General features: G+C 40.0%; 1 protein-coding gene across 3 annotated transcripts in view; it reads left to right on the forward strand.

Annotated features, from left to right (window-relative positions):
• LOC122540929 (aggrecan core protein-like) overlaps nt 1-16,767 on the forward strand; it is a 104,889-nt gene extending 88,122 nt beyond the window's left edge. For all 3 annotated transcript variants that reach the window (XM_043677240.1, XM_043677241.1, XM_043677242.1), the window contains 5 exons: nt 2,470-2,628; nt 6,051-6,133; nt 7,915-8,059; nt 10,852-11,034; nt 14,050-16,767. In XM_043677240.1, the coding sequence (XP_043533175.1) occupies nt 2,470-2,628; nt 6,051-6,133; nt 7,915-8,059; nt 10,852-11,034; nt 14,050-14,138 (659 nt within the window). In that variant the 3' untranslated portion in view covers nt 14,139-16,767. The remainder of the gene's footprint in view (nt 1-2,469; nt 2,629-6,050; nt 6,134-7,914; nt 8,060-10,851; nt 11,035-14,049) is intronic.
• Nucleotides 16,768-19,836: the final 3,069 nt, after the last annotated feature.

Consider the following 19,836-nt stretch of genomic DNA (forward strand, 5'->3'; position numbering starts at 1 on the left):
CATTTCCAAAGCCCCTCCCCCAAGTCCCTCCTCCCTACCTTTTATCTTAGCCTGCTGGACACACTTTCCTCATTCCTGAAGAAGGGCTTATGCCCGAAACGTCGATTCTCCTGTTCCTTGGATGCTGCCTGACCTGCTGCGCTTTTCCAGCAACACATTTTCAACCTTTATTCAAATAGCCTATTAATGCTCACATGAAGAAGAATAGGCATGAATCAGTTACTATGAACATGGATAGGACAGAAAAGAAAGATAGGATGGTAGAAATGAACCATTGAGTTTTGATGTAATACTTGTATCTAACACCATGATCATTGTCATCTTTGATATTCCAAAATATTCTGTCTTTGTACATAGGAATATGTAGAAATTGTAAGATGAGATTTCTTCCTGCCAATACCCCTTTAATTCAACTCAGAATGTTTATACACATAGTGTAAGATTGAATGTTTCGTTGTCCTCAATTGAGCCAATAGTGAATGCTGCAGTAGCTCAGAGGTTCTAACATCTGGTTCAACACCTGAATAATAAAAAGGAAAAGTTAAGGGCGTTTTGAAAGCAACAACCATAAGACCTACAAAGAGTGATGCTGTCTTAAGGTTTAAATTCTCTTTCCTCATCCAACACCATCAATTCAAATTGATACCATCTTCAACAAAAAACGGTGTTGTGAACAAACTATTGCAGATCACCACAATCTTTATAAAATACTCAAAAGTCAAACCTTTAACAATTTTCTCCTTTTCCTTCTCATATCCTTTATATAGCTGTGTGGCAAAATTTTCACCATGATCTGATGGCACTAAAATGGTTTTTCACCATTGTTAATGTCATTTTTAGACCAACACTGCTGCATTCTCCTCCGGGACAGATCTAGGTAAACTCTCAAAGTGGACCATAACGCTGCTCTCTCATTAGAGAGAAAGTTGGTGGTTGTTTAACCATGTCTCAAGCGAGGCAAGATTTTGAGAAGGAGAGTCCTTCATGGTAACCTCAGCCAGTGTAGAAACGGAAACCACACATCAGCATCAGACCATCTGTACTGGCTGTCCGGCCAACTGAGCTAACTGTTCCCTTACGGAACTAAGTAATGCTTTCACCTTCGTCATAAAGGATATTCTGAGATCCTGGGCACTCATGCAGATAGAATCAAGGTTGTCAGATCTGTGATTTAGTTTCAGGAGATTTTGTACTGCCTCCTGCACTTTTACCCAAACAAGCCAAAATGCTTTTTTTGACTAACCTCAGCTGTAGTTGATGTTATGAAGGTGGAATGTTATCATTTTGCTTCTGAATAAATTAATCTACAGCAACCCTGGATCTTGGTGATCAGGAGTTTATCTTCCAATATCCCACTTTGCCAACAATTCTACCCTGCTTATCAGCATTTACATTCTAATAACTTGATCTCTATTCAACTATCTAACTCCAAGTGACAGAAACTCCAACAGGCTTAGTCTCCCATAATCAGATACATTGGTAAGACTTCAAGATCATGGCTTTGCCATTTCCCTCAACCATTCCTGATGCTATCCAGCTACTGTCACTTTTTCTGTTTAGGCCTATACAGCATCACACTCATGCACTATTACTCTCCACATGGTCTAAATGGTAATAAAGAAAGCATTAGTGCAGTGATTATTTTCAAATATCGGGCTAAGGCAACTGATGCTGGAGGATTGGAGAAGATAAGACCAAGGTGATCTCTTCATCCCAATTATGTTTGAACTGTGGCCATGTCAAGGTGAAAATTCTGCCTCTAACCTTAACAATATATGCAGAATTGCCTGAAGATTATAATTGTTAATTTGTAGTAAGGTAACTGAGTGCTAATATACCTTTATGCATGTTTGATTTTTTTTCTCCGACTTTTGTAATAGGTTCCATCACTGATTCATTTTTTTCAGTCCTGTGCTGGTGATATTCTGGTTTAATTAAATGTTGGTTTGTACACTAACAATTACATGCATATTGTCTGGTGGAAAAGAGCAGCATTGTCAAGCACTGAACACCTGTATTGCTTCTGTGTTGCTGTTTTTCACTGTATGAGTTGGCATTGCAATGGTGGGAAAGAAATCATTTTCTACAGTTTAGGGAAGTGAATGAAAATTTACCAAAGCTCAACGTAGCAAGACCTAAGTCATAACTTCGGTTGGAAATGGGATTGGACAGTGCAAGTCATGCAGTCACAATGCAATTAAGTTAATGGACACTACAGAAGTGAAATATTGTAGAAAAGGATCTTCATCATTGTTCACTGCAATTTGTACATTTTTCACTGCTTATGGGGTTTGAGATGGTGCCTTTTTAGAGATTGTGCATGTCTTTTTAAAATGAATTGGAATCTTTTGGTTACGAATATAAGGTATTGAGCTGAATTTCCATACAGTGATTTTCCAGAGAGGTGCTGAGCTCCAGAAACAAAATATTACAATGCAATCTCTAATGGCTCAAATGTCTTTGCCATAGATGTGGAAAAGTGCGAAGTTGGTTGGGTTAAGTTCCAGGGTCACTGCTACAAGCACTTTGTGGACCGGCAGACATGGGAAGCTGCAGAACACCAGTGCAGGAAACACAAAGCTCACCTGGCCAGCATTGTCACCCCAGAGGAACAAGAGTTTGTTAACAGTGAGTACCGGAGGTCATAGCAACAACCACTTTTCATGTCATTTACCAGTTAAGTTATTTCATCTTTCATGGCTGCACTCATTAGTCAACTTCATCCATTGGCATTCATGGCCTGACTGTCAAATCTCAAACCAAACCAAATGTTCACATTTTCTTTATCGTGAAATATTGTTCCAGGGAACTCAAGTTTCTTTTTCATATAAATTACTTAATTACATCAACAATCTCAGGGAAATGGTGGTGTAATCATAATAACCACTGAGCTAATACTCTAGTTGCCAAGGCTAATGCTCTACTGACAAAGCTTCAAATCCAGTCATAGTGAAATTTAAGTTCAATTAATACCATTTAGACTTGCAAACTAGTCATGGTCATAGTTTTTAAAAACCCAACTGGTTCACTAATGTTCTTTTTTGTGAAGAAAAGCTGCCATCCTTACCTGCTTTTACATGACTCCAGGCTCATTGCAACGTAGTCAACTCTTGACTGCTCCTTGAATGGGCCGAGCAAATTATTTATTTCAAAGGCAACAAATTCTGGCCTTGCAAGAGCTACCCCACATGATAAAGAAATATTCAATTCCCTCTATTGAATATAACAGTCAGGAGAGAATCTCCTGTTCTTACTCCTAGACAAGATACAATTGAAAAATAAAAACTCACCTCCTTCAATCTCCTTCTTGTCTCTACTACTGTAATTTTGTCTCTGATTTTATTAACATTATGATGGTTAGTTTTCCTCTTCAGAAGAGTAACATGTTTGAAATAAATGGGTGACTTTGATATTTACCCTCATGCATTTCCAAACAACTTCCTCCAGTTCATCTTTTAGACCCTAAAATCTGCTCTTTTCCGATCTGGGATCTTAAACTTTGACTGATTTTTATCCTTTCCCAACTCAGTATTGAACATTATTGCGTTATAGAACATAGAACATAGAAGAATACAGCGCAATACAGGCCCTTTGGCCCTCGATGTTGCGCCGATCCAAGCAAAGCTCTGCCCCCTTGTAATAGCTGACTCCATATGTGGAAAAAGATTCTCACTGTCGACCCTATCTGAACCCCTAATCATCTTGTACACCTCTATCAAGTCACCCCTAAACCTTCTTTTCTCCAATGCAAACAACTCCAAGTGCCTCAGTCTTTCCTCATACGATCTTCCTACCATACCAGGCAACATCCTGGTAAACCTCCTCTGCACCCGTTCCAGTGCCTCCACATCCTTCCTATAGTATGGCGACCAAAACTGCACACAATACTCCAGATGCGGCCGCACCAGAGTATGATACAACTGCAACATGATCTCAGGACTCCGGAACTCAATTCCTCTACCAATAAAAGCCAATACGCCATATGCCTTCTTCACCGCACTATTTACCTGGGTGGCAACTTTCAAATGTTCCCCCATTCTGACATTCTCCACTTTGCCTGCCTTATTTCCTAGGATCAGATCTAGCACAGCTCCCTCCCTGGTAAAACTTTGGTGTACTGCTCCAGAAAGTTCTCCTGTGTACATAGCAAGAATGTCTCCCTGTCCATGCCCCACACTCTACCTTTTGTCCAGCATACCCTATGATTATTGAAGTCCCCATCTATCACAACCCTGTCTTTCCTGCAGTTTTCCGTACTCTGCCTACAATTGCACTCTCCTACTTCCTCCACAAAGATCGATAATAAATACCCAGCGAGGTCACTGCTCCCTTCCTGTTTCTCACCTCTAAACATATGGACTCTGATTCAACATCTGTACCTCATTCATAGACAATGATATTATCTTTGACAAGGATTGTTACACCTTCTCCGTTTTTACCTTCCCTGTTTCTACTGAAAGACTTAGAGCCAGGATGGTCAGTATCAAATCCTGTTCTAGCGTGAACCATGTTCCTGTCAATATTCTATCAATATCCCCCAAGAGCAATTTGTGCTTCCAGTTCCCCAATTTTGTTCACTATTCACCCTGAATTTACATACTTACAATTTAACCCTGCTTTTAGCTCTTTCTTGACCATTGGGAGACAAGCATTTCTTTGTTCACTGTCAACACTCAAGCCATCCCTCACTTCCTTTTCCGTTTCCCATCTTCTCGCTTTTGCCCTCTCTGTTACTTCCAAAACTAGACCAATTAGTCAACCTACTCCCCTGCCTTACCAGTTTAAATCCACCCCCACTGCACTATTTATTCTCTCAGCCAAGAGATTAGTTCCATTTTGACTCAGGTGAAATCCATCTCTTCTGATCAGGCTTCTCCTTACCCAAAAGTGATCCTAATGTCCCAAAAATCTGAACCGCTCCCTTCTAGCCAACCCGTCCCCCTGACAACACATATTTATCTTCCTGATCTGCCTTTGCCTAAATGGTGAAGCTCATGGCATTGGTAGTATTTCTAAGATTACTACCTCAAAGGTTCTACATTTCAACCTTCTCTCAAACTCCTGAAACTCATCCTGCAACTGCTCTCAGCCATCCATCCCAATGTTGTTCGTTCCCACATGAACCACACCACTGGTTGAACACCCTTTCTTTGCAAGACTTTATCCAGCTATTCCATTATGGCCTGAAACGCATCCACCCAGGAGGCAACAGATCATACAGGTCTAGGGATCTCGGGAGCAAACTAGACTGTTTATCCCTCAAACTACTGAGTCACCCACTACTACCACCTTTCTAATCTGCCTCCCAGCCTCTCTCTCTCTCTCTCTCTTTTCTAAATCTATCCCTGGGCACCATTGTATTGTGGTTTTGCCTGCACGCCATCCACCCCAACTCAGCCCTTTTGCTCACTAAATAGGCATCTCAAATCTCACATCAGTCTGATGGCTCCTAGGAGTCCTGTGTTTTCTGCTGTCTCTTATTCTTTCAGCAAATGGTCCCCCACTCTCCCTGCATCTCTCCACTCCTCCTTGGCTGCCAGTCACAATGTGGGGTGACCACCCTCTGGTACAACTCAACCAGAAATCTCTCTCCTCCTTGTATGGTGTGTAGTGAAGAGAATCACTGCTCCAAGTCAGCCACATGTTGTACAAGGACTGTTGCCCTCGGGCACTTCGCACAGATATGACTGTCCTGGATATCTTGTAGATACAAAACCTTCCACACACATCACAACTTTTCCCAGAGTGTCTGCCATCTTCACTGGTCACCACTGAGGTCCTGCTGTTTCTAAGCCACAATCAAATTTTCGAACAGTTCTCCCTTTCCCTTTTGTTGGTTTAGGAAGGAGGGATGTAGGAAACACTGCAGTAGGGTAATGTAATTTAGAGCTCTTAGATTTTCCACCTATGGCTGTATCAGAGTCAAAATCCTGCCTCTATAGTTGTCATGAACTATCAGTGCATGACCTACTTCAGTTGACAATGAAAATGAATTCACAATTACCCTCCTGTCAGACTCTGAATTTGATATTGTTGCTGTATTTGTGCAGATCATGCCCAGGATTATCAGTGGATTGGACTGAATGACAAGACAATAGAAGGTGACTTCCATTGGTCTGATGACAGTCCACTGGTGAGTATTCACCCCAGACTTCCTATCTATATCTCTTTCTCTTTTAAGCGATTACTGGTCTTTTCAGAAGCAAGCGTCATGCATCTAAAATACGTCAGCGCAGAAGGATACATAATAAAACTTTGCTTGGAATATAATCAGTTCATTTACCCACTTAGTGGTTCATTTACCCACAAACCCCAAGACAGGAGACTGTCTACAACGAGATCAAACCATTTTCCCCATTTTCTACCATTCCTTTTGGCATCAGCATTTGTACCATGATTTGTAGTGCAGGTTGTCAGCTGATATTCCAATTGGAATAGAGTTTTGCAATCGTACTTCGAATGCACACTTTAAAGTGCAGGAGATTGGAAGGGCTTCTGGTCCAAGTGCTGCATCCAGATAAATAAATTAAGGACATTTATGATATTCGTCCCCTCTAGCCTGCTCAGCAATTTAACAAAATCATGGCTGATCGATTGTGGCCTCAAACCAAATATTTGCCTAGATCCCCAAGAACATTTGGCTCCCTTGTCAATCATCTATCTCTATCTTAAAAGCATTGTTTGACCCTGACTCTGCTGCACTTTGAAGAGAACAAATCCTTGCTTTTGAGAAAGTAGCTTTATTATGCCTTAAGGATCGGTGCTGGGTCCAGTGCTTTTTATCATTTATATAAATGATTTGGATGTGAATGTAGGAGGTATGGTTAGTAAGTTTGCATATGCTTAGTAAGTTGGTGATGTAGTGGACAGTGAAGAAGGTTATCTCAGAGTATAAAGCAATCTTGATCATTTGGGCCAATGGGCTACGGAGTAGCGCATAGTGATTAATCTAGATAAATGTGAGGTGCTGCAATATGGAAAAACAAATCCAGAGCAGGACTTATGCACTTAACGGTAAGGTCCTGGGTGGTGTTTCTGAACAAAGAGACCTTGGAGTGCAGGTTCATAGTTCCTTGAAGGTGGAGTCGCAGTAGACAGGGTAGCGAAGAAGGTGTTTGGTACATTTGCCTTCAGCAGTCAGTGCATAGAGTATAGGAGTTGTGATGTCACTTTGCGGCTGTACTGGACATTTATTAGACCACTTTTGGAATACTGCATTCATTTCTGGTCTACCTGCTGTACGAAAGATGTTGTGAAACTTGAAAGAATGCAGAGAAGATTTACAAGGATGTTGCCGGGGTTGGAGGGTTTGAGCTATAGGGAGAGGCTGAACAGGCTGGGACTGGGGCCATTGGAGGTCTATAAATCATGAGGGATGTGGATAGGGTGAATAGCCAAGGAATCTTTCCCTTTATTTCTATGGATTAATGCTGTCACTGGATGATTGACTGCTATCTTGGCCTCTCATATCAGTAAATAAAGTGTTTCCTAAAGAAGATTCACAGACAGTATTGCAGCTTCAAACCAGCCTGTCATTTCCCTGATTATAGCTTGATTTCCTGAGGTTAGTGCTGCTGTGACCCAAAAGTTTGTTAGAAACCGAGCGCCCCCTTTCATTAAGGAGATGAACTAGGATGCAGAGAGTTTCTCCCCATCAGTAACATCACAAGAGGAGACAGAGAGAGGTTTAATTAAGGGCATCTAGGCTGATAATCAAACTAATGTTTCTGAAAGGAATCAGCTATACAAGAAATATTATTAAAATGTTGTTGGTGGAATAGCAGCCTGTATTTCCAGCATGTTGTCTTTCTCATTCAGATTTCCAACATTGGTAGATTTTTAAAAAATCTCTTGCACTGAGGTGGTGTGGGGTTAACCGTTCTCAAGATGGGACGTAATTTTTCTTTCTCCTAGTTGTACGAGAATTGGCGACCCAATCAACCAGACAGCTTCTTCAACACTGGCGAAGATTGTGTTGTCATGATATGGCACGAAAACGGCCAATGGAATGATGTCCCATGTAACTACCACCTGCCTTACACATGCAAGAAGGGGACAGGTAAGCTGGGATACTCCTGTGCAGCGCCACCTGTATTCCAGGGCACTCCATTAAAACAAACCATTAATGGCGCATCCCATTAATGGACTCAAGCTAAAAGTATGTATAGCTAAACAAAAGATTCTAATTGGTCTTTATATTTAAGGGGAGCCAGTTGGACATGTGTTTAAACTTGTCATTGAAATAATCCACAAAAACAGGAGAATTTGAAGTGGAGTTGGCCATTCAGCCCTTTGAGTTGTTACAATATTTGTTAAGATCTTTGCTGAACTGATTATGGCTTCAACTCCACTTATAAGCTCAAACCTTTAACCCTTGAATCATTTGTTGATCAAAAATCTGTTGAACTTGCTGGATAACACTGCCTGCATTGAAAGGTGAGCTGAGAAAAAGAATCATAGAATCTATACAGTGTGGAAGCAGACCATTTGATCCATCAAGTCTACATCAACCCCCCAAAGAGCATTCCACTTAGTCCCAGTTCCCCATCCTATCCACATAACCCTGCATTGCCCATGGCCGATCTACCCTAACCTGCATATTGTTGGACTATGGGAGGAAACTGAAGCACCCAGAGGAAGCCCACACATGGTAGATTTGGGGAGAATGTGAATCAAACCTAGGTCCCTGGTGCTACAATGCAGCAACGATAACCACGAAGACAACGTGTCCAAAGATTCATAGATAAAAGCATACAACATCACAATGACAAGGCCTTAAGTTGGAGGGTGTAAGAACAGGAGTTAGATCACTGCCTGGGCCTATATTAATTAAGTTTACTCAGTACAATTTAAAGACTTCATTATTATAGTAGTCTTATTGAAACATTTTTGTTTCTGCAACACATTATTCCACAAAAGGAGCTGCAAATGTACTGAATTATTTTGAAACACAACTAGGTTAGCACAATCATTTTGTTCACAACAAGATTCGAAAATTGTCAGTGAGGGATTGATGACTTGATCATAATATGTTATTAATTGACGTAAGAGACACCAAGACAGCTCCTTTCTCTCTGAATGGAGTATGACATCTTTACCCTTCAGCTGGTTCACCACCTCTACTTGGCTCCTGAACTTATTACAACCTTAATCCAAACATGGACAAAAGTCTGAACACGAGGAGGTGAGGTGAGAGGGGCTGCCTTGACATCAAGTCATTATTTGACCAAGCATCATGGAGCCCATGCAAAACTTGAGTCAAGGGCAATCAGTTGGAAAGCTCTCTGCTAGTTGGAGTAATACATAGCACAAAGAATGATGGCTGTTGGAGGCTAATTGTCTCAGCTCTGCAGAAATTCCTCAGGGATGGTCCTAGGCAGAACCATCTTCAGTTGCTTCATTGATGACATTTCCTCCAACACAAGGTCAGAAGTGGGGATGCTCACTGATGATGTTCACTCCCCAAAGCCTATCCATTATCCACAAAGCACAATCAAGCACATGATAAAATTCTCTCCACCATCGATGCTCATGGATTCCTTACAAAATGCACGCTAGAAATTCACCAAACATCCTCAGACAGCACCTTTCAAACCCACAACCACTTTGATCTGGAAGGAGAAGGGCAGCAGTTACATGGGAATACCATTACCTGCAAGTTCCCTTGCAAGCCACTCACCATCCTGACTTAGAAATATATCGCCATTGCTTTTTTGTCATTGGGTCAAAATCCTGGAATTCTCTCCTGAAGGGCATTGTCGGTCTACCTATAGCACATGGACTGCAAGCAGTTCAAGAAGGCAGCTCACCACCAGCTTCTTAAGAGGCATTTAGAAATGGCAATAAATGCTGGCTCAGCCAGTGATGCCCACATCCCACGAATGAATAAAGAAAACATTCCACCACCTCAGAAACTGAAGCAGTCCATTTCTATACGCAGTAAGACATGGACCAATTCAGGCATGGGCTCATAGGTGGCAACTAAGATTTGTGTCACATAAGTGGTAGACAGTGATCATCTCCAACAAGAGAGAATCTAACACTCACCCCTTCACATTCAATGGTATTGCTATCACTGAAACCACCAATATCAACATCCTTGGGTTACCATTGATCAGACACAGACCTGAACAAGCCAGAAAAATACTGCAGCTACAAAAGCAGGTTGATGGTTAAGAATTAAATGTGTGTAACTTACCTGATGTCTCCACAAAGCCTGTCCACCATTTACAAGGCACAAGTCAAGAGGGTGATGGGATTCTCTCCACGGGCCTGGATGGATGAGCTCCATTCAACAATACTCAAGGAACTTGGCACCATCTGGGACAAAGCAGTCCTCTTAATTGCCACCTCATTCACCATCTTAAACATTAACTCTCTTCACTAATGACATTCAGTAGTACCAGTGTTTACCATCTATAAGATGCAATGTAGTAACTTACCAAGGTTCCTCCACCAACATCCTCCATATGTGAGACCTCTACTAGCTAGAGGGACATGGGAAAGAGTTGCATGGCAATGCCATCACCTTCAATATCCCCAACAAGTCACACACCATCCTGAAATGAAACTATATTGTGGTTCCATCACTGTCACTGGGTCAAATTCCTGGAAATTACATGCCAACAGCACTGCAGGTCCCCTTACACCCCAAGGACTGCAGTTGGTCAAGAAAGCAGTTCACCACAACCTTTTCTAGTGATACCTACAACTCATTAATGAATAAAAAGCAATGAATAATTTTCTCAATAATGTACAAGAATGTTCCCAGAAGCAGGTGTGATACACAAATTCCACTGATGTTATACCACTTGTGCTCTAAACAATAGTTTACTTTGTTCTTTCCTTCAGTTGCTTGTGGTCAGCCACCAATAGTAGAACACGCCAAAACCTTTGGGAAAAAGAGAGAACGTTTTGAAATTAACTCCTTGGTGCGTTACCAGTGTAAACACGGCTACTTACAGCGCCATTTTCCCAACATCAAATGTAAGCCAGATGGGCAGTGGGAGCAGCCAAGAATAATGTGCATAGACAGTAAGTAGAAATTCACTCTGCTCTTTCCATTTTAAGTTTGTTTTGACATCTCTTCCCAAACACCCTACTTCCAAATTTTTTGTTGCCCATCACAAGAAACGTATCAAATTCAGTCCTCTGGTAGGTTGCAGAGATTGGTGTTTGTGAATGCTGAGTCAGAAGAGAATGAAGGTTTGAAACAAGCACAGAGAACTGCTGGAGAGATGCAGCAGATCTAGCAGCAACTTTAGAGAAAACCAGAGTTAATGGCTCAAGTCCACTCAGACTCTTCCTCAAGGCTCGAAACACTCCACAGGCTTTGCTAGACCTTATAAAATCATAGAATCCCTACAATCCCTTCAGTCCACACCAACCCTCCGAAGAGTAATCCATCCAGCCCCATTCCCCTACCCTATATTTACCCCTGACTAATGCATTTAACCTACACATCCCTGAACACTATAGGCAAGTTAGCATGACCAATTCACCTAACCTGCACATCTTTGGACCTGCTGAGTTTCTCCAGCTTTCTCTGTGTCTGTTTCCACAGTATCCACAGTAATTTGCTTTCATTGGACTGAAGGATCTTCTTCGTCTGACCTGATTTAATATTCCTGAGAACCACCTTAATCAACAAGGAAAGAAAATGGTCATTGTATTCCACTTCTACTGATCATTAGGTGACAGAAGGTTGTATATTTCAGGAGTTAAATCACTCAGGTTCACAAATCTGGCCTACATTTTGCAATAATTTGGATACGTATTTCCTGTGTTGTAGGCCTTCCAAGCTATTTAATTGTCAGAATGAAGTGGACAATCATGGGAAAATATCTGATAAATCCTTCCTTTCCAAAAAAATAACAAGCAGGATTGTCCAGCAGTTTAGTCACAAATAGAATTTCATCACCCTTACTTGAGTGAAGCTGGAAAAGCAGCCAAATTCAGGCAGTGTCATGGATTAAAGACTTGTGAGTGATAGAGAAAAATTAGGACGATTATTTGAAAATAATTAAAATGATACTAGGATAAATGCCATCAGGCCCAGGGGACTTATCTATTTTCACCTTTTCCAGGATTTCCAACACCTCTTCTCTACATACCTCAAAGCCATCCATTCTACTTGTGACTCAGTATTCACATCGACGACTTGTGAGTGATAGAGAAAAATTAGGACTATTATTTGAAAATAATTAAAATGATAAATCATCTATTTATAATCTGGCAGTTCTCCTTTTGAAAATAATCCCAATACTGAAATGATATCTAAGGCATAAATCAAGCACTTTTATCAAATATTTTACTTGAATTTGGTCTTGCTAATTCTGTCACAATATGTTAGAAGTTAAAAACAAAAATATATCTCAAAAGACACATTACAACTTAACTCATAACTTCTAAATAACAGTCGATCTTGCTGAATTTATGTAAGGAAGGAAGTTTCTCAATCAATGCAAACACAAGCATGCTAACTGGACTTTGCAGCTTTTTGAATTAAACAGATGACCAAGTCTTGGTAAAGATCCATCATGTTTAAAATAAATACATTATAATTTTAGCTCATAATTTGAAATTATGATTCCCTGCTAAATGAGAAGTTTAACAATTGCTGGACAAATATTTGGCTATGAACTGATTGTTTTACCCTAAATAATACTTTTTTTAAAAATGTTTCTCTGCCAGTTGTGAAGGCATGGGATGTAATCAGTCACCTGAAACAACCTAAAAATAAGTATTTTGTTAGTCCATATTCATTACAATACTTTATCTTGATACCAGTGCAAATGGAAATAACTCCAACAATGTAGACGACTGGCTGTTTTCTGAAACACAATGCCAAAAATAGAGACAGCTAGGTAAATAATCCAAAACTCATCAGCCAAGTATTTCTGCTTTGGAAGCAAGAAACGATCTGGATGCAAAACACCCCCAAGAGATTTGAGAAGTACTTCTTTCTCACAAGGTTCTGCTCAAGTTAATTTGCAGATCACCAACATGTAATTAGCTCAAGTGGGCATCATTTTGAAAATAAACATCTAAAAATAAAACTTTTAGCTTGAAAATATACTCCTTGGCATATTTAAAACTGGCAACCTGATGCAGTATTGTTAATACAAGCTGAACATAAGTTGATCACTAAGTCTTTTTAATCACCTGTAAGTAACCCAATTTTAAATCATTGAAAAGTATCCTAAAGCTATATCGCACTAGCTGTTCTGATATACACTCACAATATTTGAGGAATCACGCCTTCAGCACACTGCTATATATGGACAAACATTGCTCAAGGACATCTCCTTTCCCAATGGTAGCTTCACGTAGTGCTTGTTTACAGATGGCTGCAGATTCAAACTGGTAGGGATAAATCCTGCCACAAAAGCCACCCAAGTGGTAATTTTTGACTGTTGTTTGACCATTGCTCAAACATTGGCATTTGATACCAACCTATGGTGAGTATCCAGAGCTAGAGGACCAGTGAGGTACCCAAGGGTGTACTTCAAGGATTCTTGTAACCATGAAGTGAAGGCCCTAAACATTGAATTTCACATGTGGGATAAATTAGCAATGGAGGAAACAAGTAGCATTATTTCAAGGTTGCATGAACCATTTTGGCAATCGGTTGCTCAGTAAATGAAAAATAAATCTAAAAGTTCCTTTTTAAAAATATACCTATTTATCACCTTGTGCCTGGGTTGGAGACATAATTTCTTGCCCCTAAAATGGATGCAATTAGCAGAAGCTTCAATAGCAACTAATTCAGTCTGGCAGAATGACGAGTTTTGTACACCTAGGCCAACTTCCACCATGCTGTTTTAGAGGATCATGGAAACTTCATTTGCTTCAGACATGCTTGCGATTAAAATTCCCTGACATTTCTTTGGCACTGATTTAAGGTGAATTGCACACCTCCTGGAAATTCCTTACGTCTCTTGAGTAATTCTAAGCGCACAAAGCGTATCCATATGTCAGTGCTGCATTTGTTTGAACTTAATAAGCCCTTACAGTAGATCTATACTGATTTTCTATTTTCTTCTACAGCTGCCACATATAACCGCAGGCCTCAGACGAGAGTTGACACAAGTAGGCCGCATCCTGAATCGAGTGCTTCATACAGCTCTGACCCTTAAATGAAAGTAAAAGGATATAATTCTATTCCAGAACATTTATATTAAGAATTATTTTATCAGCCAAAAGAGTTGTTTTCCCAGCCAATATATAAAGCACCAAAGCAGCCCTAGATCCAAGGTCCTTTTTTTCCCTCGATTTGAAGTCAAGCATTATCACTTAGGATGAACTCTTCGGGCCATCACCATGCCTTTGGGAGAAGACCCGAAGATTTTATTTTCAGACAACTAAACTTCGTAAGGAATATTAGATCAATTTAGTATCGGAAAATATGCAGCAGCATTAAAACAATTTTGGAATCAATAATGCAAAACAGAATTATTCACAAATACAATACATGCACAGATTCTTTTACAACTGAGGGAGAAAGTAAAACAATGTTTCCTTTCTGTGAACATAAAAGCAACAAAATAATAGTCCTGATGCTATATATTCAACTGGCACCATGCAGTGCATGGTTTATTGGATGTCTTTTATTTGTTGAGGTGTATAGTAGAAATTGGAGTGCTAACCCATTCATAATGCAGCAGCCACCTCCCAGGCTTCTGTTGCATGACAATCCTGAGTTGTTTAACTGTTGAACTTGAAAACAAGTGAAAAAAAGGATTAGATTTTTTTTCCCAAAAAGAAATGTGTGTGGAGGGAAAAATTACTTTGACAAAATATCTCCTTGAAAATTTAAAATAAAGTACAAACTGTTAGGTTTTATCCTGAGTAAAAGAAAAACAGTAAGGTCTTTAAGAATATTTCAGATAATTGAGTGTGTGTTGTGAGTGTATGTGTGTACATGAGTGTGTGTTCGATTTAATGAAACTGTGAATGGTTGAGAGATAAAACTGTGTGCACAGGTAGCAGAAAAGTTACAAGAAAGGAAGCTTTGCTTTTGTTAAATTTTAGTTAAATATACAGCGAGGACTGGAAAATGTCAACATATTTTAAAATTTATGGAAACCAATGATACACGTGACATTCTTTTTCTACATCAAACAATGTAATTTACTTAAGAATTTTAAACTCACAGAGAATTTCTTTTGTTTTAAAGGGAAATATCCTCTATTTGCAGCTGTGAAACTGTGGGTTTCCCTGTTTTATTTTAAAAGTTTAATCTTTCCTTTAATGTTCAGAACATTTATTGCATTTTTTGTGCAGTGAGACATTTCCCTTTTAGTTGTTTCATCCGTTTTTGAATCCCAACCCCATTTAATGGGATAAATGTCTCATTGCCCTAGCCAGCTTCAGATGTCTGGAATAAAATGTATTTGGTAAGAAGCCCTAATCCAGTCCCTGTCACGACGAACCCAGCAATGCCAGAACGGGCTATAATTTTCTACCAGCAAGAGGTTATGAGATAGCTGCTGTGAGAATCAGACTAATGCAATCAGAAACTCAACTCCGAGCTAAAGTGACCATGCTGGGGCAGTGTAGAAGTAACAGGCTGGTTTATATACCTGATGGGTGAGTGCTTGATACTGGCACAGAATGCCTCAAATCAAAAAGACAGGATTGCAAATCATAACACTGATGTTCATTTTTCTAATCATTACATAAAGATACAAAATAAGTGGACCTTAATATAAGTACATGGCCTACAGTGAAAGCATAGCTTCCTTCACACAGTAAACTCTATACCAATCTGAAGCAGTTTAACCATAACTAATCTTTTGCTTACAAGATTGATGATACATCTGCATTGTCAGTGCAAAGTGGTTTAGCTTCAGACCAGCACAAAATGAAGAGTTAAAGAGAGTGTTTCCCCACCCAAAGGGTCTCACTGCAGTGAAACTGGACTTTTACCCCAGATGTATATACAACTTCCTTGCATTGTTGTAGATTGTAAGCCCTTTGTATTGACAGCCAACTTGTAATGTAGTCTACCAAGTCATTGGCAAGAAATATATCTTGCTTCATAATGCAGTAGGACCTCAAGATGACTTTGGTGTTTGGAAGCCCCATAATGCTGTGAGCAGTTGCTGGATCAACTTGTCACACAGCAGGAATTCTCTCCTCCCTGGTACAGACAAGCCCGAACTAAAATTTGATACAAAATGAAGGACAGTGAAGAGACTGTTGGCTCATCACTGCTCATTTCTGACAAAGTTAATGACTTGAGGAGGGGAGAGCAAGAAATAACATGGAGAAGACTGAAAAATAAAACAGTACATTATTACAATCGCAGGGTGATGCACACTTATTGCTCTGTAGTTTTGCTTTCCAGGTTATTTTTAAGACTAACGCATCTCTGCATTGGCACCTCATGTTGTAAAGAATAACATTATCCAAATCCCTTTCCATCCCTGATAATTGCCTACAGCTTTTAGTCGCCTATCTATCACTAATATGAGTGATGCTGAGATTCTGCTTCAGTCTCAATTCAGCTGCAACTTGTGAAGTCTCAGACATCACCTCAAACACTGGAGAAAAAAAACAATGAAACCATCACAGAGATGTAGTCGAGTCTATTCTGCTGATTATTGAAACTGGTACCACATTCCTCAGGCCTCATTAGGAATGCTAATTTGCAGCATATCTGACTCCTTGTTCAGGCTGTCATCAGGCTCTCCTCCCTGACCTATCACCTTCATCCCCTCCCCCACTCATCCATTGTACTCTATGCTACTTTCTCCCTACCCCCCACCCTCCTCTAGCTTATCTCTCCACGCTTCAGGCTCACTGCCTTTATTCCTGATGAAGGGCTTTTGCCCGAAATGTCGATTTCGAAGCTCCTTGGATGCTGCCTGAACTGCTGTGCTCTTCCAGCACCACTAATCCAGAACCTGTCATCAGGCGTAGTAGAGATGTAGCCTGGATGGCAGACAAAACAGAGAGATATTTCCTCTTCGCAGTTATTTCATCCTTATAAGGTCCACTTAAAACAGCATTCTATGTCAATCACCATTCTAAGAAATACATTGGCAATTTTTTGAGTAGGAACCATCAAAGTTACCAAACACCAGCCTCTACTCAACTTTTTCAAGGCCAATATTTTGGGTCAGGTAGACGTATTAAGTTTGAACAAAAGTCCTTATCTAATACTGTGCTACGGGTTCCATCCATCTATTTTATATTTTAAATTTTGTGGGAAAGGAGGGAGCTGCATTTGAACCATCTTACAAATATTACTTAAAGGGAATTCGCATCAATTTCAAATTCATAAAAATTGCTTTCAGAATGAATTAGATCTTCTCTTCGACAAATGGTGTGAGAGAAATGGGTATGTGCAGATTATTATAAATTGTTTCTGTAAACTCTAAGCAAGTAAGGATTGAGCGCTTCTAAGTCTTTGTAGTTGGAATGTTGTATTTGCTGGTAAGAGGAACTGATTGTAACCTTGCATGAGAGGATTTGTACTAAACTCTGTATGTGTTTTGCCATTTTGTAACTTTTTTTTAAAAGAAACTTAAATCCAGAAATGTAGGTGTTAATTCAAGCACGGCTATGTATTAAGATGAGGAAACCAATCTATTTCTGCATAAATTAAATTGTATACAATAAACTGTATCCCATGTTACACCTGTTCTTAACTAACCTGGTGATTTCACAAAGTTTTTAGAGCTTGGCAGGAGGGAAAGAGAGAGAATGTATATGTTTTGAGCATGTGTTTTGTGTCTGTCTCAACACAATCCATTCAGCAACTGTCCAGTTGGCTGGTTTGCGATGCAGAATGACATCAATAGCACGGGTTCAATTCCCACACCAGCTCTGGTCACCACAAAGGTCTTGTCTTCTGAAACTTGCCAGAGGCATGGTGACTCTTGTCTTAAAAACTGCCACCAGCTCTCTCTCTCTCTTTCTCTCTCTCTCAAGAGTCCCATGGGACTATGGCAACTCCACCAAACTATTTTGTTTGTTGCACTTCAAAACAGTGAAAAGCTGTTTCTATTGAGTCCTGTGTGTTTAAGTAAATGATTTCAACCAGTCAGACATAAGAGTAGTGAGAACACAGCCATAGAGGTTTTGATTTTTTTTTTTATCTGCACCTTTTGTTAATTTAAACTTTGTGAAACTAATGATCCCTTTTTGAACTGTATAAAATATCTTAGACCTGAGTCATCGAACATATGGGTTAGCGCAAAAAAACTATGTCTGATCATAAATCTCATTGAATTATTACTACTTTCTCAACATCCTCATTGAATTTCATATTTTGCAAAATGAACATGCATTTGAAACAAATAAATCTTCAAACTTTGTCGATCATCAAGATATTTGGTTTTCAAAATAATCCACCATTTTTCTCAACCAGTGATTTAAGCACAATAACTTAAATACATTCCAAAAATGGAATTGTTAGCCTGAGGAAGTTCGAATATTATAAGAAATAACTAGACTAGTCCATTCAGTGAGATCAAGGCTGGTCTTTTGCCTGAAGTCCATCTTGTCATCACATGCCCATATTTGCCTGCCTCACCAATACTTTGAAAGTTGGGGCTTCAGTGACACTTATGTAAAACAAAGAGGTGCAGATGCTGGAAATCTAAGACCAACACGGAAATTGCTGGAGGAACTCAGCATCTGTGGAGAGAAAAACAGAGCTAATGTTTCAGACCCTTCTGAAGAACAGTCATATAGTCATACAGGGCTCAAAACATTAACTCTTTTTCTCTCTCCACAGACACCTGCAGGTCTGCTGAGTTTTTCCATCAATTTCCATTGTTGCTTCAGCAATATTCTTTTTCCTCTGACCGTGTAGGCCTTTGATTGGCTATGAGCCTAAGACAGGGCAGGATTTCAGCTACAAGACTGTTTATTGGATGAGAAGCTCACCAGACAGCACTTAAGAAGCTAATTGGTGTTTCATCCAGCAAGTTTTCACATTAGTGCAGGCAGACAATCATTCACCCTGATGTCACCTATCCCAAATCCAATGTTTGGTCTATTTGGCTCCAACCTATTATTTGAAAAATGTTCATCCAAACATTGACAAAACACTGCTTTGTGAATCAAGTAATTGGAGCTCAAACTTCAACTGTTCCAACACAAAATCACTGAAATTTCAATGTTGATTTAGATTAGATTAGATTACTTTACAGTGTGGAAACAGGCCCTTCAGCCCAACAAGTCCACACCGACCCGCCGAAGCGTAACCCACCCATACCCCTACATTTACCCCTTACCTAACACTACGGGCAATTTAGCATGGCCAATTCACCTGACCTGCACATCTTTGGACTGTGGGAGGAAACCGGAGCACCCGGAGGAAACCCACGCAGACACGGGGAGAACGTGCAAACTCCACACAGTCAGTCGCCTGAGGCGGGAATTGAACCCGAGTCTCTGGCGCTGCGAGGCAGCAGTGCTAACCACTGTGCCACCGTGCCGCCCATATCACCTGTGAACACAGGTATCACCTGTGAACACAGTGCTGTCAGGAAACTGCAGAGCAAAAATATCGCTTTGGTTATATTCTAAGGTGCAGCAAGAATAATTGTTTTAGCAGGTTGCCTGAGCTTCTTGAAGTAATAGAATTATTGCTGATCTTTAGCACTGCAATCCTTAGCACTGCTATTGGACACAACTCCACTGTAATCATGGATCAATTGTGATGAAAAGTAATTAGTTTAAAAACAATGGAAGTAGATCTATTACGCTTGACTTTGAAAACGAACGGGGCCTCAGTTTAATTTCTCATCAAAATGATGGTTCAAAAACAACGGGTGAAATCTTAAAGGGATCTGAACAATGTGGGCAATGAATCAGACA

The sequence above is a fragment of the Chiloscyllium plagiosum genome, chromosome 36 (assembly GCF_004010195.1).
Source record: "Chiloscyllium plagiosum isolate BGI_BamShark_2017 chromosome 36, ASM401019v2, whole genome shotgun sequence".
NCBI classification, from domain to species: domain Eukaryota; kingdom Metazoa; phylum Chordata; class Chondrichthyes; order Orectolobiformes; family Hemiscylliidae; genus Chiloscyllium; species Chiloscyllium plagiosum.